The sequence below is a fragment of the Watersipora subatra genome, chromosome 5 (genome assembly GCF_963576615.1).
Source record: "Watersipora subatra chromosome 5, tzWatSuba1.1, whole genome shotgun sequence".
Lineage (NCBI taxonomy): Eukaryota > Metazoa > Bryozoa > Gymnolaemata > Cheilostomatida > Watersiporidae > Watersipora > Watersipora subatra.
Window position 1 is genome coordinate 18,001,471 of NC_088712.1, and position 27,027 is coordinate 18,028,497.

The 27,027-nt window shown below is 33.0% G+C and overlaps 3 protein-coding genes and 1 non-coding gene across 4 annotated transcripts in view; 1 reads left to right on the forward strand and 3 right to left on the reverse strand.

The window, feature by feature from the left end:
- Positions 1–55: 55 nt before the first annotated feature.
- On the reverse strand, positions 56–1,192 carry LOC137397157 (mucin-17-like). The gene has a single exon (XM_068083447.1). It carries the CDS (start codon positions 1,190–1,192, stop codon positions 56–58), a length of 1,137 nt encoding a protein of 378 aa, XP_067939548.1.
- A 57-nt stretch (positions 1,193–1,249) lies between these two features.
- Positions 1,250–4,212, forward strand: LOC137397158 (uncharacterized). The gene is made up of 5 exons (XM_068083448.1): positions 1,250–1,255; positions 1,418–1,577; positions 2,132–2,305; positions 3,691–3,952; positions 4,011–4,212. Exons 1-4 carry the CDS (start codon positions 1,250–1,252, stop codon positions 3,807–3,809), a joined length of 459 nt encoding a protein of 152 aa, XP_067939549.1. The 3' UTR covers positions 3,810–3,952; positions 4,011–4,212.
- Positions 4,213–5,434: 1,222 nt separating this feature from the next.
- The window catches only part of LOC137396758 (beta-1,3-galactosyltransferase 4-like), a 30,812-nt gene continuing 9,219 nt past the window's right edge, over positions 5,435–27,027 (reverse strand). The window contains exons 2-11 of the mRNA XM_068083067.1: positions 25,479–25,672; positions 24,064–24,215; positions 21,202–21,285; positions 17,044–17,216; positions 13,813–13,943; positions 11,609–11,702; positions 10,172–10,358; positions 8,750–8,845; positions 6,553–6,694; positions 5,435–6,089 (exon numbers count right to left, since the gene is read on the reverse strand). Coding sequence (XP_067939168.1) covers positions 5,954–6,089; positions 6,553–6,694; positions 8,750–8,845; positions 10,172–10,358; positions 11,609–11,702; positions 13,813–13,943; positions 17,044–17,216; positions 21,202–21,285; positions 24,064–24,215; positions 25,479–25,657 — 1,374 coding nt within the window. The 5' untranslated portion in view covers positions 25,658–25,672 and the 3' untranslated portion in view covers positions 5,435–5,953. The remainder of the gene's footprint in view (positions 6,090–6,552; positions 6,695–8,749; positions 8,846–10,171; positions 10,359–11,608; positions 11,703–13,812; positions 13,944–17,043; positions 17,217–21,201; positions 21,286–24,063; positions 24,216–25,478; positions 25,673–27,027) is intronic.
- Positions 10,658–10,729, reverse strand: Trnae-cuc (transfer RNA glutamic acid (anticodon CUC)). The gene has a single exon. It is a non-coding gene; the product is annotated as a tRNA-Glu (tRNA).

Consider the following 27,027-nt stretch of genomic DNA (forward strand, 5'->3'; position numbering starts at 1 on the left):
CTAAGGCATTAAGCTTCAATTTGATGTAAATTTTGTCTTCGTAGACCTACTCAGATCAGAGATATAATAGTGCAAATGAGATCCCTTTTTTGGGGCGTTCAGATTGAAGAAAAAGTTTGCCTATGACATCTATAGTTGCAAAAAGATTGCCAGAGTAGAGACGTACAGCATTGCAATTTGAATGTGATATTGGTAGAGACAGGTAGAGACAGGCAGAGACAGGTAGAGACAAGTAGAGACATGGTAGAATGGTAGAGACAGGCAGAGACAGGTAGAGACAAGGTAGAATGGTAGAGACAGGCAGAGACAGGTAGAGACATGGTAGAATGGTAGAGACAGGCAGAGACAGGTAGAGACATGGTAGAATAGTAGAGACAGGCAGAGACAGGTAGAGACATGGTAGAATGGTAGAGACAGGCAGAGACAGGTAGAGACATGGTAGAATGGTAGAGACAGGTAGAGACAGGTAGAGACAGGCAGAGACAGGTAGAGACAAGTAGAGACAGGTAGAGACAAGTAGAGACAGGTAGAGACAGGTAGAGACAGGTAGAGACAGGTAGAGACAGGCAGAGACAGGTAGAGACAAGTAGAGACAGGTAGAGACAAGTAGAGACAGGTAGAGACAGGTAGAGACAGGTAGAGACAGGTAGAGACAGGTAGAGACAGGTAGAGACAGGTAGAGACAGGTAGAGACAGGTAGAGACAGGTAGAGACAGGTAGAGACAGGTAGAGACAAGTAGAGACAGGTAGAGGCAGGTAGAGACAAGTAGAGACAGGTAGAGACAGGTAGAGACAGGTAGAGACAGGTAGAGACAAGTAGAGACAGGTAGAGACAAGTAGAGACAGGCAGAGACAGGTAGAGACAGGTAGAGACAGGTAGAGACAAGTAGAGACAGGTAGAGACAAGTAGAGACAGGTAGAGACAGGTAGAGACAGGTAGAGACAGGTAGAGACAGGTAGAGACAGGTAGAGACAGGTAGAGACAGGTAGAGACAGGTAGAGACAGGTAGAGACAAGTAGAGACAGGTAGAGACAGGTAGAGACAGGTAGAGACAGGTAGAGACAGGTAGAGACAGGTAGAGACAAGTAGAGACAGGTAGAGACAAGTAGAGACAGGTAGAGACAGGTAGAGACAGGTAGAGACAGGTAGAGACAGGCAGCCTGTGCAACTAATGGCGTTATGTTGGCACATATTTCTCTTCTGAGCACTTTAACTGCTATCAATATTTGTCAATTCTAATCTTGAAACATGCTGGCAATCAGATCACCTCAAACATCACAAACAATCGCAAAGGATAAAAAATGCCGATACCTTTTCAAAAAATCTACTAGAATTTCATGTAACTTCATCTTTAACCATTTATTATACGTATAGACAAAGTTCATATTATTTGAAAGGGGGTTATATTTGTTTTAGCTTGCCAAAAGAAGAAATATTAGAAGAGATTCTAAGGCTATTAAGGTTGACTTAGAGAAACTCAAGTCAGGGGCTTCTGCATCTCAGCCCTTTCTCACCTTGCTTATCAACAACAGTAAAAATAACTATATTGATGTCATAGAAAACCCATTTGATACAGGTGAGCTTCACTTTGTCAATCAAAATTTTCTATTTTTGAAGAAAACAAATGTTAATTTAGAAATTAATATGTCTATTTCATCATGTCAGAAAATTTTCTGCCATTATATTGAGCTAGAAGTTAAAATATGTCTATGCTATATAAAGCTGAACTCGGTCACTTGAAGTTATTCTCCCTACTATTGAGTTGGCATTAGGCCTATCTAATAGTCTATGAATTATGTAAGCTATTAATGTTAGCCATCACAAATCAATCTACTTATTAAAAAAGCTTTTGATTAAAAAATTCTAATATTTGCCAATGTAATTGCAAATGTAATGTCAGTTTTCACTTCTTATAAATTTTGATAAAAGTAGCTATTCTCTCAAGAACAGACAACTCCCGCTCTTGCTATCAGTATCAATCAACACTGAAAACAGATTTTTAAGTAGCCAAATAAAACACTGTATTTTAATACAGCATAATTTTTTGGATAAGTTTTTTTTCCTGTTTACGGTAATAGCCAAATAGTCATCATTCTAACAACATCTCGTACACTATAAATTGGTTGACAGGAGTTATACCACCTCAGACAAGGTCAAGACTGTTATTAGAAGCAAAGACAGATGACACGATGTACAGGTGGCTAGGATTCACATCTAAAACACAGCTTGAAAAAGCTCTCAAGGAGAACCCGAGGAGTATCAAAAAGCTGCCAACAGCTCTCCTTGCCATGGTTGAGGAAGATGGTTAGTTGATCGCATCTAATCGTATCGAAACTAATTTTGTAAACAAGTTGGTAAAATTCAGTAAAGTTTGAAAAATCGAACTAGCAAATTAAGTTCAGATTAATAAAGTGGAGCAATATCTGAGAGAGTTTCAAAACAGGGGTTTTTAAAGTTTTAATAACAATTTTATTTCTAACAACAAACCAACAAAAGTTTTCCTTTTAAAAACTTGTTTACTGTCGACCAGACTTACACAACTCTATGTGAATTTCAGCGTCTTTAAAAAGCAAAAACTTTAACACTGTTCATATTATTTTCTGCAGTTTTTATAAAAACTGAAATAATTGCTATTAATGGCTCTGAAGTTACTATGATACTAAAATATATCAGTCTTCAATAAGATAGGCCAAAAGGATTTACTGCAAACGATTAATAATAAATCAGAAAATTAATTTTTAAAATACTAGTTGCTCTCTACTGATACATGAAGCTCAATAATTCGCTCTCACTCAAAACTGGACACTGTAACATTTTACTTCCAAATGGTATCACTATTGATGATATTATATTTTGTATTATTTGTAGTGTTATTTTATGTATTGTATAGATTTTTAATTTAAAAATTTCAAGTTTTTAAGAATCCTAACTACAACTCAAGAAGCAAGATTTTAATTTAGAAAAAAGATGAGCATTAAAGATGAGCTTACACGAAACTGTTGTAGATTTTATCAGAAAGTATCTGGTAAAAAATTTTGTATCAGTATTTTTCTATTATTTGTTATTGTTTTGGATGTTTGAGGTGATCTGACAGTCAAGATGTTACAGGATTAAAATAATAAAACTTTATCTCGGTTAAATTGCTTAGAAGAAAATATGCGCAACATGACGACACTAGTTGTTGTCATTGTGACAGTTGATATCTAATATTGCATCTAAGTTGAAGCGCTACGTGTCGCTACGTGTTGCTACGTGTCGCTATTCTGTCGGTCTCCTTGCAATTATAGTCGCCACTCTTGCATAAAAACGCATATAGCGTCATTATGAACGCTCTTAGATCAAAACACATTTTGTCCTGAGTGCTTTAATTGTGATAAATTTTGTGGATTTTAATCTTGAAAAATCTTGGCAATCGGATCAACTCATACATCAAGAACAATCGCCAATGATAGAAAAATGCCAATACTTTCGGATAACATCTGCAAAAAGTCTTGTGCAAGTTCGCTGATCGACGCCGATCGACGCTGATCGATTAGACGCTGATCGATTAGACGCTGATCGACACTGATTGACGCTGATTGACGCTGATTGCTTAGATGCTGATCGTAACTGTTAATTTTTTTGACAGCATTAGTGGTTAAAAAGCAGTTAGTTTCTGTCTAGCTTCAACAATTTACTGTTTCTTACAGAGGACCCAGTTGACCTTGACAAAGAGCAGTTCAGCGACTCCGACTCAGAGAAAGATGACGATGAAGACATACGATTCAAAATCTTTGATAAGAAAAAGTTCAAGCCCGATTCTCAGTAGAGCAGCTATTAACGGTAAACGGACCAATAGGAGCATGATATATTAAAGCAGCCCTTTAGAATCTTAGCTTTGTATTGTGGACCGATAGAAACTTGGTTCCACATAACTGACCAATTGGAACAGCTTTGTTAATCTGCGCCATGGTACTTGGTTTTGTATAGCTGACCAATAGAAGCTTAGCTCACTATAGCTGACCAATAGAAGCTTAGCTCACTATAGCTGACCAATAGAAGCTTAGCTCACTATAGCTGACCAATAAGTATTCAGCTTTGTAAATTTGTTCTTGATTTATACCATAGTTTAATAAACAGGTAATACACTCAACATTTTACAAAATACTTGAGATAAAGAATTATTGCGCTATTGTTTTTATTTTTTTATGGAACATTTTTTTTATACTTTTTGTGCTCAAATAATGTCATTGCAAATACAGTTTGTGAAAGTTTGCGAGTTAAAAATATATTATAATCTCAGCTATTTATTGTGTTACACTAAAAATTTTACATCCTGAAGTCTGCAAGTATTTGTTGAGTTGGCCATGACAGCTTTGAAAAAAATAAAGATATCACTACTGTTTGCTTTAGCAAATACCAGCTCAAAGATTACTTATGTTGAAACCAGAAATGGCTGGACTGAGCTTATGGGAAGTTTTCAACAATGCCTTTAATAAAATCACTATTTTGAAATGAGCAATCACTCAGCCCATGAAACTATCTCCATTCAGACTTACCAAATAGTTAGTGTTTGAAGATCACTGCATTCAGACAGGTAAACCTAAACCAGTTCAAACTGGATATGCGAGTGAATTTCAAAGATGTTAACCTTTCGGAACATTCTACTTAGCTATTGAACTGATGCTCAGTTGATCTCACTTACACACAAAATTTGATTTTCCATTAAATTTTAAATGAGGTGTGGCAAAAAAAACTTCCCGCTCGGGAATCTAAAACAGGCATGAAGTAATTCATGGAATAATTCTCTATATACTCATTTTTCATGACAATCTCTCACAGTGCACGAGACTGTTGAGCATGCTAGTCTATATATATAAATTTCATTGTTTGTCATTTATCGTCCGAATTTCCAAGACTAATGATAAAGTTTTAGAAACGAAAAATCTGTCTGGCACTGGATTTGAACTTGAAACCTCCAATTCTCCAAACAGGCTATCTACTTACTACCCTACGCGCCTAATTGATGATAGTAATAACTGTGCATATACTTATGCACATATGTTACACTTCACAACTCTTACTATAGTGAAAACTCAGACTAGCCTAAGTTACTAGCTAAAGTTACTAGCTTAAGTTACTCAAATTCATTGAGTAATTACTTTATTACTCATGCAACGCTGCATCCTCATCTAGTCTTTGCTATAAAGCCGTCTCTGCCTGTCTCTACAAAGCCACACTTAGAGGTTTAGAAAGAAGATGCGCCGTCCAGGATTCAAACTCATAAACTTACACCAATTTACTGTACACTCTGCTACTACATGAAATCATCAGATGTCATTATAACTGCTATCACTTAGATGCCAGCATCTATTTATTACTCAATGCTTTAGGCAAATATTAAAACAGGAAAACAGGAAAAACGAATTTCATAATACGATGCAATACATAAATATGTATATATTTGGGGTTTATTCTTTATTGATGTTTTAATACATGAGATCGACAATATCACTTGACTGAATTAGGAAAACAATATAGTGAGCAAAATTCAGAAAAATATTTCCTTGTCACTTTCAACTGTAAAGAATATTATGTAGTATTACAATAAAATAAGATAAACCTTTATTTAACTAGGTTGTCAAACACTATATTTTGTTACAGTAAAAAAGATGGAATAGTACTTGCGAGGAAGATTTACAAAGAGTAGAGGATAACTTCTCTTAATTATTTTTGGTTGAGGACGGAAATATCAGATCAAGGTTTAATTTTGAGAATTGCGACACCTTGTGGAAACTTGAGTAATTTGTTTTCGATTAATATCAAGCAAAGTCTGAATAAAGTTGGTTGTTATTATTATTATTGCCCAGCTATTATATTAACTTTAGATTGAAAAATAATTCGGCAGAAAAAATAATTCTGCAGTTAGCAATTAATATATAATTAGAACATGTTAGTGTATTATTATTATTATTACTCCTCACTATCCACATCATTATCATCTTTATCATTTTTCTCTTCTCTTTTTTTCTTTGCCTGTTCTTTTTCTAAATTTCTTATCCTCGTGTTTTCTCTTTGCTTGGCTAGTTGCCAAAATATTTCTACGTATCTAAAAATGAACAAATGGAATTGACAGTACGAAAAGGTAAAACAGCCAATCAGAAAAATGCCATTATTGAAAGAAAACCGCAAACTTGAAAACATTGAGTATTTGTTTAAAAAATAAATATACATGTATATAACAATGAAAGGATGGTTTTTTAAAACAATATAAAAATAATTTAATGCTCTGCAACATTTCTAAGGAATCATGTATTTATGAAACAGCTACAATAAAATACTTTATTTTGTTTTGCCATTAATCCAAGTAAAATAAACTGGAGTAGAATAATTGTCATGGATACAATTAATATGTATAACAATGCATAATAATGGGTTTCTAACTATAGTTTCCAAAACAAAACTTGCTCTAGAACATTCAAACAGTGGTTCAAGACATGCCAAAAACAAACTTTTTATCTCGTTGAAACTCACAGCTCTATCAAAACGAGCCAGCTAGTAAACATAGATACCTAGCCTCATGGACGTGTCCAACCATAAGTAACTCTGGTCTCGTTGTGATTCTTTCAAGAAAGATTTCAAACTTGTTGAAGGTCGTTGCGTAAAGAGCTGTGAGAGGGTGGAGCCTAAAACCGATTTGCTGACATGTCATCCCTGTAATCAGAAAAGAGACAACGTAATGCAGAGACCTAGACTTTGTAGTACATGTAGAAAATGTTAAAATTGTAGAAACTTTTAAATTATTCTAAAACAAAGCTGCTGACAAGGATTAGTGAGACCCAATAGACCAGGAATGGACGTGACCAATGAAATGGTTTAATCGTTTGGTTAAACAATTTGATTGTCTATATAGATATAGCATATATATTAATTATATATATTTATTTACATAATTAACAATATATAATATACTAGAAATTCCCCTGTCATACAACCCACGACCAAAGTGATATTGGAAAAAAGAAAGGGTACTGATGGTTGAGAAATGCAATATTAGCCGTCAAATGGCACTGCAGTGCAATAGGATAACTGCAATGGTAGCTGTAGTGTACTGGGTGTGGGTGTTATTATGTACAACAAACAGCAATAATGAAAGGAAAAGATTATATGTTTATATCTCTTCCCTGCAATAGGAGAAATGCAATATTAGAAGTAAATGCACTGATATTATTAGAATAGCCAATATTATTAATATAGTAATACAGTAATAATAGAAAACCAATGCACAATTTTGTTTACATTTCAAAACGTCATAGCTAACAATATCAAGAAGTTGTGATATTTATATAGATTTTTAGAAAATATATTTAATAAAACTATTTAGAAAAATTATTAACATATTGCTCATAACATATTGTCCATCATCGATGTTGTTAGTGTGACTATAACACTTCAATAGTCATCCAAACTTATAATTAAATATTTTAATAATCTCATAAGAATCGTTAGAAAAATAAATCATCGTCATTTCCTTTACTTTCACTGCTTTAGACATCAGTTAGAATACCAAAGTACTCAAAAGTGTCTAAAATGTCAGTTACTTTGAAATCGGCAAAAAAGAAATGATTATATTTCAGTACTTCTACGTTAAATACAGAAACCTTCGGCAATTCGACAATGCTATAGACTGGTAAAATGTGCACGTTATTTCTTCGTGAAATGCGCACGACTTAATCGTTCTATTCTCTGTCGCTCGGTGTTTCGTTAATTTTAATTTTGATAAAAATAAGGCTTGGCAAGTTTTAATAACGATTTTCGGCCAAATTAATCTGTCTACTTGTGTATAATCCGATCAGATGGGTAAGGTTTAAGATATTTTCGACAATTTACAAAGATTTAGTAACATATTTAAATAGGTTTTTATGTGTTTTGTATTGTTATTATACTTAAACGACTCCATTAAAAAATGTTTAAATTTGTTGGTTTTATTTCGGTACAAGGGTTTGCGACGTTGTTGATGAATAATTTTCAGTGAGTTGTGTGCACATGCATTTATCATAAAACTCTCAAACATTCGCTCCGCTCGTGTTTGGTCGTGGGGTTATTATGCAGTTATTACATATATAAAGATATATATTATATATTATTATATATATTATTATATAGTATTATCTATATATATATTTATACATATTTTAGTGAGACCTAATAGTCCAGGAATGGAAGTGACCAATAAAACAGTTTAATCATTTGGTTAGACAATTTGATTGGCTATATATATACTATATATATAGCATATATATTAGTTATATATGTTTATTTATATAATTAACAATATATAATATATTATAAATTAAATATATTAATTTATAATATATTGTATCTAATATACATTATATGTAATATATATTATATAATATATATTATTATGCATTTATTACATATATAAAGATATATATTATTATATATATTAATATATAGTATTATCTAAATATATATTTATACATATTTTAGTGATACCCAATAGACCAGGAATGAAAGTAATCAATGAAATGGTTTAATCATTTGGTTAAACGATCTGATTGGCTTAATATATTTTATGTGTTATTCTATTATTAGATTCATTTGGAGCTTGAATCCAATTTTATCGCTAGCCCAAATTTCCACGAATTAATGAAATAATTTTACTTTTTGTTTAAATAATATGTCGTCTGAGATACATCTACTAGACTATTACAAGGGACTAAGGCGCTCTAATAGAAAGTTTACCTGTAAAGAACACATCCTCCATGGCAATCAATGGATTTTGGTCAAATGCTTCGACCATCTTTGGTATCATATATGGAGGAAATATGTATCCATACCCTAAAATTAAAGCTATAATATACTCATCAAGTCATGTGCAATCTTTACTACAATGTTGGTTCATCTGTCCAAACTTGAAAAAAGATTGCATCGCGAGGGATTTGAACTCGCTACCATTTTATGTATGCAAAGCACAGCGCACAATGGAAGAGTTGGAAGGGTGAGAAAGAATCTCACTTACACTGAAACAGCTGCAAAACAATCCTTCGAGTATTAGCCTATCTTAAAAGCACATTTGTAGAAAAAAAATGTAATTGACCAATCAAATGACATAAACATACAATTGACCAATTTGGTTGGCCAATGTGAAAATCGGAACCCAAATAGTTGTGAAACATAAAAAAAATGTCAAATGTTTTAGACATACGATAAGAAGCGAGTATTTTAGCAGCTAGAAATGGAAGTGACCAATAAAAAGGCTGATCGTTTGGTGAAAAGATTTCAGGCAAAAATTTGACGAAAATGACATTTAATGACATTTGGTGTGTAGTGTTTAACACTTTTGGCAACGACAGCATATAATGGGTTAAATATGATGTTGCCGCTGACAGCGATAGCATATCTAACACTATGTTAAATATTCAGTTTTAAGCTCTAACACACATCTAGTGATAGTGTATAGATGTGTGTTAATATCAAACATCACATTATGTGATGTTTGATGTTATCAAACGTCTATAACATGTGTGATTGATGTTATAGACGTGTTATATTTATTTACATTTATTTAACTTAAACGTGTCTTGGTTTCTATTTGAAGCAGCGTTGTAGCACATCATAGACTTCATACAGTTTGAGAGAAAAGGACAACGCTAGAATACCGTAGCATATCAGCTTCAAGTCCTAATACATATGTCTTTCTACAACTTTTCCAAAATCGCTGGCAGCGTGTGTATAATTAACTGTCAGCACTGTGCAACCAGTTTTAACTCTTTGGGTGTTGACTGAATCTTCGCAACGATATTTACTATAATGGGAGCCAAATCCGCCTGAAGCCACGGTTGAAAAAACAGATTGCATCGTATAAGATTCGAACCCCGAACATTTGTATCGGTTGAACGAGGATCTAACAACTGCGGCAATTGACTGCCTTCCAGTTTTTCAGAAAAATTTCGCAGACATGGATTTTCTGTGCTTTATAAGGACACCTGTCAATCTCTCACAGAGCACTAGACTACTAGGGTACTAAGAATTAAAATATTTACTTTCTGTGTTTAATTATTTTTCATTATATTTTTCCTTATTATATACAGTTACTTATCCGCTACCCATCTGTCCATCCTATTCGATCACCGAGATATTCAAATTACTTTCCAACTAATGTACCTTGACAATATGGCGGATAATAGTCATCAGCATATTCTTCCTTTGAGACGTAGTATTTACTTTTCGGGTTTCTGATTGGTCCAACACCTTGAGTCACTTTACATATGAGCTCTCCCATTGTAATATCTGATTGGCCGTGAAGGAAATAGATCAGTGTATATGGGTTGATCATAGTGTCATCATCAATCTGTGAACATGTCAGCCTCATAAAAGAGCACCAGGTCAAAACGGCTTATACAACTATTTCGCTGGTCAATGTATAACATTTGCTTGGCCAGAGCGTTAGTATTGCTTATTTGGCAGTTGGAAGATAGGTATTTCCAATCGCAATAGAATTGTTGTAAACCCCCCACTCCCGAAACCCTTTCTTTAAGTTTCAAGTGACAATAAGCAATATGATAAAAAAATTGGCGTACACTTTGCTTGATTTGTAGACACGAGTTAGTGTGTATTGTAAACATCGCTGCAAAAGAAACCATAAAAGGTTTTCCAGACGGGGAATCGAACCCTGGCCACGGCGGTGAGAGCGCCGGATCCTAACCACTAGACCACCTGGGAACACGTTGAGATAATTTTTTTCAACATTACTTGAATTACTTGATTAATTTTGTGTAAGGCTAATTAGTAATTACTTCGCCACTAACGAAAACAGCCATATGAAAAGCAGCTTAGCCGGGTATTATAATATCGCTGTTTCGCTGTTGTTTCATTGTTTCATTCAAAGAAGGACAAAGTAGTTTTTCCTGCAGCCTCTCTAGCCTGTGAGTAGAAGAACTCACCTCTCTTAACAAACAGCCTGGTTAATGGACATGTCGACAAATCTAGCTTTTGCAAATATGCTGCTTACTTAAGCAAGAATTCTTTTAAGTTAAAGGACTAAAAATATGGAAAATTGCGGTGCTCCTACACTTTATCACAAATAGGTATTTTTCACAAATAATATTTACACCCGTTTCATTTTAAAAATCTCCAAATATTTCTGAGGCAAATATAAGGAAAGTACATTGCATTACTACGTATAGAAGTTATCTACCCACAGCAAGTTTGAAAACTGCATTGCGATGTTTAGCACAGACTAAAATCATACTGGTAGGTAACGTTTTTGTGAACTTACCCTTAGACATAGACATATTTATCAACAGAGAGAGACAACTCCTTTAATGTTTAGTAAGAGAATTAAGGAAATAGTTTTTGTTTGGACACTATGTATTCTAAACTTCTGTCAAAGAGATATTTAAAAATTCTTTTGTTAGATTAATTTTAGAATGATGAAACTTTTTAAATTTTTTCAAAAAAATTTAAGCATTAATTAGATTAATATTTCAAAGTTAACTATTATTCTATAACAAGTGACAATCACATCTTGTGACGTATTTGTTCTATAGCTTGAATTTCAAGCTTAAAAACAAAAACATCTGTTTATAGACTTAGGTTTACCTTCATTACTCTGTAGGTCACGGGGCAGTACTTGGCCACCCATCTCAACGCGCTGATTCCTTTCAAAGTCAGATTTCTGTATGCATCCGTGTAGCTAAAATCATGTACACTGCATCAGTTGCTGAGTTTACCTCATTGTACTATATACACTCAAACAACTAATGAGCTGAAAGCAATGTTAGAGGAAATGGTTCGGCACTGAAAAAGAAATAAGATGGATTCAATAGAAAAACTAGTAAAATGTGACTGTTACTAAGATTGTTTTCATAAAATTCCATAAAAGCAGTAGATGCACTTGTCTTTCAGCTGTCTTGAGTAAAGAGAACATAACTACTACATTGTGTGTTTAATAGGAAGCTCATAATCGTTGAAGTGTTTTTATACGCAACATACTATGCCCATTAACACCTCTAGACTCCACATATCCCATTGATAGTGGAAATGGAAGGTAAACTAAATGTTTTAAACTGAATGTGTTTTAAATTATGTGTGAATATTTGAACGATTTACTAACCATTACTAACCATTACTAAGCCTCTATTACTAACCATCAGAAGCAGTTGTACAAAGATAAAGTTTTATGAGAAATATCCGCCTCATGACATCACAGTTCTAGAAGATTCAATAGTGAAACCATTTACTGGTTTATAAGACAAAAAATTTGAGGTTTACAAAATGAAGATGCTTCAATTTTCTGACATTGCAATATAATAAATCATGTTTTGTGACACCAAAATATTACATCCACCACCGTATGTGTCAGTTTATGAACTTTCTGTTACTACAACCTTTCATTCAATATTCCGACTCCTCCACAATACTATTAGACTAACCAGATACCCGATGTTGTACGAGTATTAAAAACAGCTTATAAGCAGTGGCAGGCAGGTAGTGTAGTTGCTATTGGCTAATTTGGATATGCTAGTATTCGTATTGCTAATCTTACTAATAAGAGCCGTGAGACGAATCTTTAGTGACATTGCGTGTAACACCGAGTCGCAATGCGTATTTTAACTGAGATAATGACTCATATCGCCTATTGAATCCATTGCATCCTGTGTAGCTTAATGGGTTAGCTAGTCACCTTGTGAACGGGAGGTTTCAAGATCAAATCTTCTGCGGCATGAATTTTTCATGACTAGGTTTAAATCAGATAGAGCTGGACAGACACCGGATGACAGACTGAGGTTTATATATAGATTACCTACTCTTTTCAACTCACTCAATAATACCTGATGCCGCCTTTTTACTTTTTTTTAATGTAACGAAGAAAATCATTTTGTCATTGATTATCAAGCTCTTATTATTATTATTGTAAAAGTTTTTTTCACAGTCGTGTGGTGTTAGGTGACTGGTTGTAGTCCATGTTGAGTCCGGGTCTTAACAAAAGGCTAAAGGATCCAACATCTTCCCCAATTCCACTAAGAGAGGACCTTCCTCAAAATGTGAGGAAATTATTATTGTTATTATTATTATTATAATAAGAGCATTCTCTGTCAGTCAGTCTGTCCAAAAACATGCTAAGACTGTTAGGAAAAAATTGCCAAGCACAGGAATCACACCCAGGGTGTCAAATTCAAAGGCAAGCAAGTAACCACTACAACACTCAGCCACCTTATCACTTGGTTAGATAATTATCCTCGTATTGATCACTTATGATGGTCTCTCGCTGTATATAGGGTTGGCAAGTGTACTAGTGGCAATAAACAGTTCTGCATACACACATACATCTTACATCTATATATATATTTATCAAAGTATGTCATCCGTATGTCGTATGTCTGTCTACATTCCGGCTATAGCTATTATTAGAATAACTGCAGCTGGACAACAATGCTGACATAATGTCATGGAGTACCGTCGTTAGAAGCCTAGCAGTTTACTGCAATTTTCCATTTACAATGTGCCAGGCTAGTAGCTTGAAAGTTACAGTTGTTTGACAAAGTTTTAAAACCTTTACAGTTGTTTTCATTTTTCTCTAAATTTATTTCAACTACACAAAACACTTCTCTCATGATATGTAGTTAGAAAGTTAGAATGGTAAATGTTGTTTTATATTAAATACAAATCAATTTTGTGTCCAGGCTTTTTTATTACACGGGCTACGCCGGGTGGCACAGCTAGTATATACACTGTATATATTGTTCAGTATTAGATTCAGATATCAAGTTTTCAGAATGTAGAGCAAAGGTGCTACTTCCCACCTGGTATCCTGTACGAGATCTCCAAAGACTTTGCTTTCATTCAGCAGCTTTGTGTAGTGCTGACGATTGTCTATGGACAAGTCTCCGATGAAGAAGATGTACCTGAGGAGCTTCCCTTCTACTTCTTTAACCTGTTAAAACCAACATTGAGCTCAGCGGGAGCAAGATATTCATAGGTTAAAGGTCAGCTAAAAATAGATCACGATAACATCAACTAATGGAAACGTGTGACTATCTATGGCAGAGGTCAGGCAGAGATCAGGAACCTTTTTGACAGAAAGAGCCAAAAAAGCCACACATTTCCAAATTTAATTCTAAAAGAGCCATATGTATATTTTGAACTTCGAAAATATAAAATGGAAATGGAAGATCAACAAATTCAGCATGTTTGAGCAATTTTAGAGTATAAGAAATGTGGATTAACTTCGAAGAACAATGTTCAAATAACAATTTTTTCTTTTAGACATTTTTCAGTTTGAAGGGTTTACCTTTGGATCTAAAAATTACTTGTGTGGTCTCTGTGCAGCCAGCGTAGAGTGGTGTACAGAAAGCACTAAAAACTCTTTGCTGCACGCGCCACATTAAAAAGTTGCAAATGAAAATATATTTCTATTAAATGAGAGTTATTTTTCATTTTGTTCTCCTGATCTATGGTTAAGGATGGTACGCAGCATATTGTAGTATTTCAAGGTTGTCCTCTAGAGGGTTATTTATAGACCATTTTTACCCATGCCATTTGCCAGATATGTTAGGAAACAGCAGCTGCCAAACTTTTCCGACATATCAACACCCAACAATTTTCAAACTGTCTGTGCAATGTGCTTCACCATCATCAATTTGGAAACAATGACTGGCTGCGGCAGATTGCATGATTTATATTTTATGACAGCTGCTGATGGTCTAGTATTTCAGGGACTGCACTGTAAAATGAATACACTATGCAGCCGAGTATGGTTCGATGTAAACACAGATGGGTATATGATAGCCTGAAAGATGTTATCACAGACGTCACTGATGTATTGTGGGATTAGTGTTGATATACTCCGATATAGTGTGCACTAGCCTTAGTGAAGTTAAAAGGGGAGATTTTCTTCTTGACAACTTGAATGGTTGGTTTGTCACAAAGCTGATGGGCTGGACAATCAGTAGTCATAGTAGGAACTAAGAACTACAGCTCCCATTAAAAGGGCTATTAGCAATGCCGCTCTGACAACTCCAATTGGTTTATGTAGTTACTAGTTATTACTTTTATAAAAAACCTATTTGGTTACTCTAAAGTACATAATATCACTTAAATAAATAAATGTGTAATTATACACATAAATTAATACACATTTAATTACGTATTTATTTGAGAATTTATATATTTATTTATGTATTGTACACTGTAAATATACATATGTTTTTTTATAAAAATATATATTATATATATTTAAAATTTTTATATTTATATATAGTGTATAAAAAAGTAATGACATGTTTCTGTCATGTAGTGAAAATGCTTAGTAGTGTTCTCATGTTCTCTCGTAGAAAAACACACCACCAGAACTCGTTTTTTGTAAGCTACCTTGGGTTGTCCTAATACTTAAGGTAGGACAACCCAAGGTAGATGGTGACTAATCTTGATTAGTCACCATCTTGTTTATTTCAAAACAGCCTGATGAATGAGAATATCATGAAACTGACAGTAGCTGAGAAAAAAGATAAGTACTGCTTTTAAATAATTTATTAGTATATATATATACTGGTATAAATTTGGTAAGAAATTTATTAAAATTTGACTAAGCAAAAAATTACTAAAAGTTTCGTATTACACAAAAGGTGTGTAACACTCATCAGATAAAATGCTTAGTGAGGACTATACACAAGATTCTGCATTAGCTGGTAAGCTGACATAAAAGCTCAGGTATTAAAAGCTAGATGGATAAGATCTATTATGTAATGCTATTTCGTAAAAGGTGTTTCTTAGCATGTCTACATGTAGATATAAGTTCACTACGTTTGTTAAGAGTTGCCTTCTCAGGTCTGTAAATGATGAAATATTTTTCTAATGAACATAATCTGCACTTTCCGGTGCTTTTAGAGTATGGCTTGGCGTGTGATAAAATCTTCCAGGCTATGTTGTAGTCAGCGCCGCTTTCCTTGAGTTCCCATATGTGGCTGCTTAGCTCGGTAGAGTAGCGTTTAGAAATGTCCTTGAATGTGGATTTGTGAAGGTTATATCTAGTTTTGAAGCTGTTTTCGGTTAGCCCTACATATGTGGCTGCAGGTTTATTGTTGTCGGTGGTAGTTACGCTTGCCTGGTATATCACTGATTTTGCCAGGCAGTGATATACCAGGCAAGCGTAACTACCACCGACAACAATAAACCTGCAGCCACATATGTAGGGCTAACCGAAAACAGCTTCAAAACTAGATATAACCTTCACAAATCCACATTCAAGGACATTTCTAAACGCTACTCTACCGAGCTAAGCAGCCACATATGGGAACTCAAGGAAAGCGGCGCTGACTACAACATAGCCTGGAAGATTTTATCACACGCCAAGCCATACTCTAAAAGCACCGGAAAGTGCAGATTATGTACATTAGAAAAATATTTCATCATTTACAGACCTGAGAAGGCAACTCTTAACAAACGTAGTGAACTTATATCTACATGTAGACATGCTAAGAAACACCTTTTACGAAATAGCATTACATAATAGATCTAATCCATCTAGCTTTTAATACCTGAGCTTTTATGTCAGCTTACCAGCTAATGCAGAATCTTGTGTATAGTCCTCACTAAGCATTTTATCTGATGAGTGTTACACACCTTTTGTGTAATACGAAACTTTTAGTAATTTTTTGCTTAGTCAAATTTTAATAAATTTCTTACCAAATTTATAGTAAGCTCTACTTTAGTATCGAGCACTTTATGCTGACTTTTAGCCTATACTTTATTGTATATACTGGTATATGTATATCTATGTATATCATATATGTATGCATATATATGTATACATATATATATACATACATTTTTTATACATAAATACTTATATATATATACTTATATATATACTTATATATATACAAGTATACAAGTATATGTATATATACAAGTACATATACATATACTTATTTTTGCATTGTTTCATTTAAGTATTTATATATGTGTTTATTAAAATACTCATCTAGTCATGTATTTGTTTATGCATGCTCTATGTATGTCATTCTATTACATACCGAACCATAGGATTCTCGAATCCTGTTTCGAGCCTCAAAGTTTCCAGGAGCGGAGTAAATGTAGAAAAGGAGAAGATTGGTAGAGTTTGAGCTACAGTGGAGAGATGAAGCATTCATAAGTGGGTTCTCCTTCAATGGGCTAGAGACGAGCTTTTCAGTTTCATTCCTGATCACTACAATCCAAGCATAAAATATTTCTCATCTAGATGAAATGCACTAAAATTATTACTTCGGTAGGGGACAAAAACATTCAGAAATAAAAAACAAGTTTTAATAGTTTGATAAATATGCATAAGTAAAAAACTTGCTTGTCATTACTGATGTTATAAAACTAGATTGAAATAACAATTTCCACAAATTATCTAAAACTAAAACATATTTCTGAAGATCATTTTTTTTCTCAGCTAGTATTTTCCTCACAGACTTGGAGTAAAATTAAAATTCTACAATTTTTTGGTTTTTGTATGATGCAACTTTGTGATCAAATTTTATATAAATAGTATAGTTCTACCATTTGGCGATATTTAAAATATAGTCAACTGTTTCGAAAAAGAATTTATTAAATTTATATTTAAAAGGTGAGAAAAAATGCTTAAAAATTAAAAAAAACAAATTGAACCTAAATATGTTTCGTTTTCTGAACCAAATGATTTTTTCTAATAATTGTTTAATAAACCATTTCAGCCCTAGCAACTACATTTGCACAACCGGTTCAGCCCTAAGAGTTAGTTTCTTTAATTGTTTCAACCCTAAGGATTATTCTAACACAGCCTTCTCAACTCTAAAAGCCATTATTACTCAGATATTTTAACCTTAGCTGCCATCTACACACAACCCTAATCGCTAAGTTATAGTCATGAAACAATCATCACAAAACCATTAGGACAGACATGGTTCTGTTACCACTTCTGTTGTTATAGCATTTTCGTTTCAGCCCTAAAAGTTAGTTTCTTTAATCGTTTCAGCCCTAGCTGCTCCTTTTCAAGCCATTACGCCAGATACAATTTCATTTAGCATGCACTATAAAGCTGTTCCATAAACCAAAGACTCCTTATGTTCGGTGAAGTAGATTCTTTGGGCTTTGAGTGTTCGAAGTGAAACCAAGAATAAAGACATCTGATTGGTCAATTGTTCTGAATATGATTCAGCAATTTTGTAATTACATGGAAACATAGTATAAGATGGTAAGAATAGAAGATATACATATACATGTATATACTAATTGGGGGACAAAGAAGACAGAAAAAAACTAACTTGCACAAAATTTCTGTAGATTTTATCAGAAAATATCGACATTTTTCTACCATTTGCAACTGTTGTTGATGTTTGAGTTGATCCTGGCTGCCAAGATGTTTCTAGATTGAAATCAGCAAAACTTGATTGCAATAAAACGCTCAGAATGAAAACAATTAAAAAATGACGTCTTTAGTCGCTATCATTGCCATATTTAATATCGGCTATTCCATTTAAGTTGCAGCGTTACGCGTCTCTATTCTGTCGGTCTCTTTGCTGCTATAGACGTTATAATTGCACTTTTGATCTGAGCGTTTTAACCGCGATGAAGTTTTGTAAATTTTAATCTTGAAACATCCTGGCAGCCAGCTCACCACAAACATAGAAAAACAATCGCAAATGATAGAAAAATACTGATACTTCCTGATAAAATTTACTAAACCTTCGTGCAAGTTTATCTTTATCGTCGTAACATATATGTTAACATATATATAACATATGTTAATATCGTAACATATATGTTAACATATATATAACAAATGTTAATATCGTAACATATATGTTAACATATATATAACATATGTTAATATCGTAACATATATGTTAACATATATAAAACATATGTTAATATCGTAACATATATGTTAACATATATATAACATATGTTAATATCGTAACATATATGTTAACATATATATAACATATGTTAATATCGTAACATATATGTTAACATATATATAACATATGTTAATATCGTAACATATATGTTAGTTACACGAGCTGAATAGTTAATGCCACTATTTGTCGCTACCGACATCCACCACCATCAAGTCTATATCGCGAATGTTTCCCAAGAAAATGTTTCTGTGATTTTTGGAGTCCCACAACCGTGCTAGTCGGTGTCTGATAGACTACATGAGATAAGCAAAAGGTGGTTTGCAATGTAAAGGTAGAGAAAGTGCCATAATTGAGAGACCAACAATTATTGTCCTATCACGGTAGTACACTTCTTCTCCTAGTCGTACGTACCTTTAATTACAGTCTTGTTTGCTGCAGGGTACAATTAGCTGGGACATCAGACAACAGGTACAAGTGGAATGTGGTATACAACATAGCAGCTGAGATGCTGAATTAATTTTCAACTATTAATTGAATTGTTATAGCATTTTTATGGTCCCCTTTGTTGGCAGTTTGACAAAAATTTTCCCATGACAATTTTCTGAAATTTTACATAATTAAAAAATTATCGCGGCTTTAAAAAAAATGAAATAGTGAAATTTGGTATACTTAGAAAGCTTACCAAAAAACGAAATATTTCTGTGTAAATATAAAATTGGTTCAATAAAGAATTGTACTTTGTTAGGCAGGACTTGATAACAACTGTTTCACTATTAAAGTATAGTAATTTTTATTAGATTGATTTTCAATTTTGAATTCTTTACATCAATTAATACAAAGGAAGTTTTGCATCTCTAAAAGAGTAATAAATAAATCATGCAAACTAGTGTAGAGTTGAATAAGCTAATTTTTTGGATGTCAGAAAATCTATCTGAAAGTTGAAGACAAAAAATTTATGGTTAATTTAGTTAAAGAATTTAATAAATTATATTATTATTAATATTTATCCCCTCTCTGCTACATGTGTGGCACTTTATTAACTAGAATGATAACTTTGTGAGCTAGACAGATAATGACACTTCCACATATTTATAGAAGCAGGAAATGATACAAAACCTTTCTGCACATGAACATTTAACATTTAACCAGTAAAGGATTGAACATAGAGTGAGAAAACTTTTATAATTGTCTGCTATTGGTTGATGAAATTGAGATCAACCACAAAACACAAAGCGCAGTTTACATTTTTACAGTTTTTAGAAAATAGTACAGAAAAAATGACTCATAAAAATTCCAAAAAGTTCTGTGTGAATCCATTTCAAAATACATTCAGTTAGTCAGTAATTAGTAAGATTTTAACTAGGCCTCAACCGATAAACCTAAAAAGATTAAAGATTGATTAAATTGTTGCAGCTTCTGCGTTGCAGTAAGTATATAGCTTTTACTGCATGCAATGATGTGACGCCTTTTTAAATTTAGTCATTTAGACTTGTATCAAAATTAGTTAAAAATACATTTATTGAAACTTTCAGCGAAATTAAAAAAATTTTGTTGTCACAAAACAGATCAGTTCTGGCATCAAAATCAATAAGTTAAAACTGATCAGTAGTTTTTCCTTAAATCTAAAAGATGACTAACTTGAAAAAGCAATCTATGTATGACAGCTGATTGCTCTTCCTTGCAATTCGATCTCTTAGCTAGTTAATACATTGATTGTTGTCATTCGTAGTTTAGTTTTTATTAAAAACTGTCAACCCTGTCAACTCGACTGTAACACATTTTAAGTAGATATTAGCCTATACTTACTATAAAGTGATAAAATTTTCTGTTGTATATATATATACATGTATATGTTATATATTTGGAGTTGCTTTATTTTTTTGCTGACAAACTAATAAAGCCTTAATTGAAATGCAGACCTTTTAAATGCCAGCCCAAGTTTCCAAATAATTCTACACCTATAGTTTGGCTTTTATAGAATGTCATGCGGTTCCATATTTTCACACTTTTACTTTATATTTAAAACACCCAAAAAACCATAACATTTAGATAAAGCAGATGTTCATCAACAAAGCATGTAGTATTTGTAAAACAGGTTTTTCATGATGCGGTAAAATTTGACATCAATGAAAAAGATTATCCTTGACTGAGCATTGAACCTAAGCTTTTTTAAGTGACTGCTGGTGTTTCCAGTTCAATACTCTATACTTCCCAGATCACACTCTTCAACTTTTTGAACTAATCTAAGAAACTTAATTTATGCATGAAGAAAAGCAATCCTGATTCATGTATGGAGCAAGCTCTTACCTGCCCCACTCAGGCGTTCTGGTTGATACGGGCTCTTCTCTTCTGGGTCCTCTACAATCTCCTGTTTGCGCTTTGTCTGATTTGCTACAAATAACAAATGTCCTTTGAGTGCAGCATTTTATTGACTAATTTGTGGTACCACAAAAATAAACTCAAATGTAATAGACATTATATATGAAAAAATGGTTCAAACACTGACAATAGCCAACTTTGTTAACATTAATTGATGGCATTAGTAATTTTAATTGCAAAACAATTAAAATAAGCTTATAGCATTTTTCAAATAAACAAAATAGTTAAAAGTTTAATAGGTTTTAACAGCTTATTGTAAACAAAACGAGCTAACTTATTTCAACTTGTTATAAAAAGGGTCAGCGGTCAGCGTACAACATGGCATTCAGAAGACAGAATTTTTATCGAGCAACGCACCATCTTCTCAATATGTGAATTGGTTGAATTAAAAACAGTACAGCGGTTCAGTATTGCAGTGTTAATTGTTAGAGAGTTTCGGCAAATAGCATATCGGCATATCTATTATTTCGAAGTAATCAACACACCGACTGCCAAATTTGAAATGTGTAAGAAAGTTTTGTTGATTTTACATGGCGAAAAATATTTTGTATGAAAAGGGCAAAAAATCATCATGTTCTACACCGCAGGGCAAAAAATCGCATAATACGGTATCATTCTAACTCGAGGACACACTGTTTAATTTTATTGTTTTTATTTTCATTCAAGTTATATCAAATGCTTGCAATTTTTATAGATGTAAGCTATACTATTTCATTTTATCGTTTAATTTGAGTTATTACCTAACTTTAATGCAAGACTCTATATTAATAGATTCCCTGTTGTCATTGCGTGTCTGTTGGTCTGCGTAAAGGTTTCACATTTTTTTAACCAGTTTTATCCAAACTTTGAACAAATGTGCTGCTTGTCTTCAGCCAAGTCGTAAAGAATATTTGGTTTCAAAAGCTGGTCTGGTTTTTCAGAACCAGCCCCTTAAACACCAGCTGATTAGGAACTCAGAAATGTGTCTCTACATACATTAAGGACAATTGCCTTCAATGAATGCATTCATAGATTGTTGTCCAGAAAGCAGTGTAGCGATTTGCATTTGAAATCAAAACGAGTGCTGCGGGGAATTGAACAGGAATTGCACTGAATCTCTAGTTAAAATGTAATATTAATAATAAATTTACTTTATAATAAACTATCCAAAATATTAAAGAGCTTATAAACAACATCAAGCTGAATTATGCTCCATAAGAAACTTCCAGAATTTTTATAATTTAGCCGAACAAGAATTTGAATCAGGGCTGTATTGTCCAAAGAAAAGTGGTCAGGAGATTGTCAATTAGTAGTTGCCAGAGGGCTGAAGGCCCAACTCGACCATGTGGGAAGGGTCTGGGAGTGGAACTGAAACACCCTCCTAGAGAAGAGGGGTTCAGGGGCCCTCCCAGGAAAATTTTGAGAATTAAAAGCAAAATTAGAGCATTTTAAAGTGTATTTTGTATTATTTAAGGTGGATATTCAGGTCCTGCCAAGGTGAGTCATTTCAATTCTTGCAAAGAGAGCTAGCTACAGAGTTACATGGGTTTGAGTTGTAACCATATATATGTATATTTACATTTATATTCATAAATATACATACATGTACATTTGTACATAGAAGATTGATTGTTATAGCTTGACACTTGTTTTTTTTAAACTAAATTTAAGAGCACCTGTTTCAGTTACAAAATAAGTTTAAATAATATATTACATGCACCAGGGAAAGACAACAAGTAGATTACTTGGCCTGCTTAAAACTTACTGTTTAAATTATGGCCACCTAGGAATACAATGAGCAACAAACTTGTCCTGCAAACACAAATATACATGTGTACATAGAAGATTGATTGTTATAGCTTGACACTTGTCTTTTAAAGAGTTCTTCTTCTGCCAATGTATCCATGGCAGAAATCTTACACAATTGATTCTGTATCTATTTCAGCATCTTTATATATGTGTAATATTAGAAGATTATTTAGACAGCCTGCCCCAGTGTTCCTCATCGATGTTTGGATTGTTTGAAAAGTATCTCTCGCCCACTGCATTGGTGGCAGGCAAAACCAATACTAGATAATTAGTGAGCCTCTCCACTTCATTGCTAGTTGCGCTAGAGCACTAGGTAATTAGTTGTTGGAAATTCCAAGTGAATGAGCTTACACTGAAATTCTTACTAATTAGCTGTCGAAGATCACTAAAAAGTTGGGGCGACTCAGCTGTCCAGCTGCCTCAGGGAGTCCGGGCCTGTGAATTTTAGTGCCACGTAATGACTTCCACTATGTACACTATGCCAATTTCGCAATTTCCGAGATTTTGACAGAAGAAACGTGTTCCGGATGGTTCCGGAGTCTCCTAATAGGACAATACAGTACTGATTTAAATCCAATTTTAAAAGCATACAACTGCTTCTATTGTGTTAATGAGCTGGTGTTGATAGCTTTTTAACATATTAAAATGATTACAAATTTGTGATCTGTTTACCTAGCCATTAGCAAAATCGCTGTAAGCAAGTTCAGTGAGCAGTTTTGTGAATGTATTATTTTTAAAAGATTATCCAAAAATGTTTACTTCTGATGAAGAAACATAAATTAAGAGTTTCCTCCCCTATCTTTCCATTTTTGTTGAGAACAAGAGCAGAAAATTTCTAAAAGTGGCACAATGAGATTATTCACAAACTAAATTTGTGAATGAAAGCATATTTATGGAGTATACCTAGCATAAAAAAAATCATGAAAGCACCATGCCAGCAAAGTCCTCTTCAAAATACAGATTGCAAACAGCAATGATTTACCTGCTAAGAGAACAACTTACCTGCTATCTCTCTATCTAGAGCTTTGTCTTCTGCTTCGAGTATCTGCATACGATTTCTTTCCTCTACCGACTTTTTAGGAACGGCAGCTGGAGCCTTGACTATCACCTCTTTAGGTTCTTCCTGTCTCTGTTTCACATCTTCGATCTTCTCACTATGAAATATATATTGTACTTTTGTTACTTTGACCGCAAAGAAATTATTCCAACAGAGACATAAATTAATTTTACTTTTAAAATACACGTGTGTGTTTAACTTGACTAGCTCTTTGAAAAATTATAGACTGTGCTCCTAAAATGAAAGAAAACTAGCTCTCCTCCAGTTTCTCTTGTTGATGTTTAAAGATTTTTCTCTTTTTAAATTTAATAATCTATATTTTAATTTCTTACTATTAACACTCCTATAATGACTATTATATGATGAAATAATCATTATTACCCTTTTGATTATTATTTTCATTATTATCACTATTAATACTATTATTAGCAATATTATCACCATAATCATGATTCATAAGTAACTATAATTTTATTGCAATCATTTTTTATCATCATAGTATAATGTAATGTAATTGTCAACTAGTATTATTATTGTTTTATCATCGCTGTTATAATTATAATAATACAATTTGTTTTAAATAGTATTGGTTTATCTTAAGAGTTGCGAGTACTACTAGTTTTTTGTTAAGATATCACTGTTTTTATCATTATTTGCATTATCATTTCAATTGTTTTATTGTTATCGACATTTTTCTTGACTCCTTTTCTTCAACCATGACTGGTAAAAAAAATGATTGATTACGTACCATTTTGACAGCCCAGTATTATAGTATAATGTAATATGAAAATATAGTAAAATAAGACAAAGTGTGATATAATATACTGTAATATACAATATAATATAATATAATATAATGATGTGACTTAATAAAATATAGTGTATTATATTAATTTATAATAATATATTATATTGCATATGATAAATATAATATAATATATATTAATAATATTAATATTATGTATTATTAATATATAACACTAATAATAAATAAAATAACTATTATATAATGTATATTATATAATATACAATATAATATAATATTATGAATTATAATTTAGCAAAATAATTATATATAAAAAATTTATAATACAATAAACATAATACAACAATGATATGTTAATAGTTGATTATCGATATATATAATATAAAATAACAAAATATTAATAATATATTGTAATAATAATGATATGCAACAAAATAATACAAAGTGGTACACAAAAGTGTATCTAGATATAATACAGTGTGATATTATATAATAAAGTGTATCACGATATAATACGATTATCAACAGAAGACTCAGACAGCTAAATATAATGATAGATCCTTCAAATATAATAAGAAATAAGCTCAATGTGACCTGGAGTGTGTCTCGCTGTTGATATGCAACTGTTTTGTACACTGACAATCACATTGATTTGGTATCTGTCTCAGATTTGCTGAGTTGATCTGAAGAAATATCTGGAGTATAGCAAAGACTGTGATTGCCATAAGCAAAGTTGGCATAGACACCATTGCATCACCCTTTAGCCTCCCCATTGATTAATAGGAAACCTGGCAATAAAGACAACTTTTATAAAACAACTGGTAAAATTGGTGGCTAGTAAAATTGATTCTACCAAAAAAATTTTAATCTATAGATATAAATGTCAGTGTGCATTGTTCGTATGTCCATTTATAGCGGTAAAGTTCTAGAAACAAAAACCTGCTTCATACAGGAATCAAATTTAAATACACTGTTCCACTGACACTGTTCTGCTTGCCATACTATGAAATAATTGTGCACACAATCATTGCACCGGTTAAAACATGCAAGCTTGAAGTGCCAGTAATAATACAATTGGTCACTACCAGCGGTCTTGAAGATCATGATTAATGTAATGATTATAAGCGCAATGATATGCACAGCTTTTATTATAGTAAGGGTTTAAACTAACTCAAGTTACTAGCTTGAGATACTCAAATTCATTGGGTAAAGAAACTCAGCCAATGGTAAACCAGCTTATAAACAGTGACTGGTAATGTAACATTACCTGTAACTGTCTACAAGCTGTTTTTTTCCACGTGCAATGCTGGGTATTCATTAGTACAGTACTACAACTATGGTGGTGAGCTCACATCAAAGTATGTATATGTTTGAGCATATCACTGAGAGTGCTCAAACAGAAGCACCTCAATTCTAACGTGAACATCATATGGTCTGCGCAACAAGAACTTCAAATGCAAGGTGAACTGTTCAAAGAAGTGCTACGTTTAAATGGGATTTTCTATCACTTGCATTTGTTTTTGATGCTTGAGGTGATTCTGCTGGCAGGAAATTTTAAAATTAAATTTTAAGATTAAACTTAGTAATCGCAATTAAAATGCTCAGAAGAAAAATTTGTGTGAAATGATATCCCTAGTTGTTATCACTGTGATAGTTGGTATCGGCTATTGTGTTCAAGGTGCAAATCTCTATTCTGTCTGTCTCTTTGCTGCTATAGACATCATAATCTCACTTTCACTTGATCTGAGCATTTTAACCGCGATCAATTTTTGTCGATCTTGTTCTTGAAACATCCTGGCAGTCAGAACACCTCAAACATCTATATATACATTTCTCAAAGTATGTCTGTCGTATGTCGGTTTTCCGGCTATAGATTTTAAAATCTCGCTTAAAGATGTGGTTGCATCAAACTTGAGTTGATCTTAAAAGAAAGCATTTTTTTCTCTATCAGTTGATATGTTGTTTGTTGTGTTAGGCGATCTCATTGCCAAGATATTTGAAGATTAAAATCGAAGAAATCTGATCGCGGTAAAAACGCTCAGACCAAAAAAACATGCCCAGACTTGCCCAAAATGATATCACGCGTGATATACCTATCTGTCAATATATCTCGTCATAAACAATTATGACTGATAAAAAATAC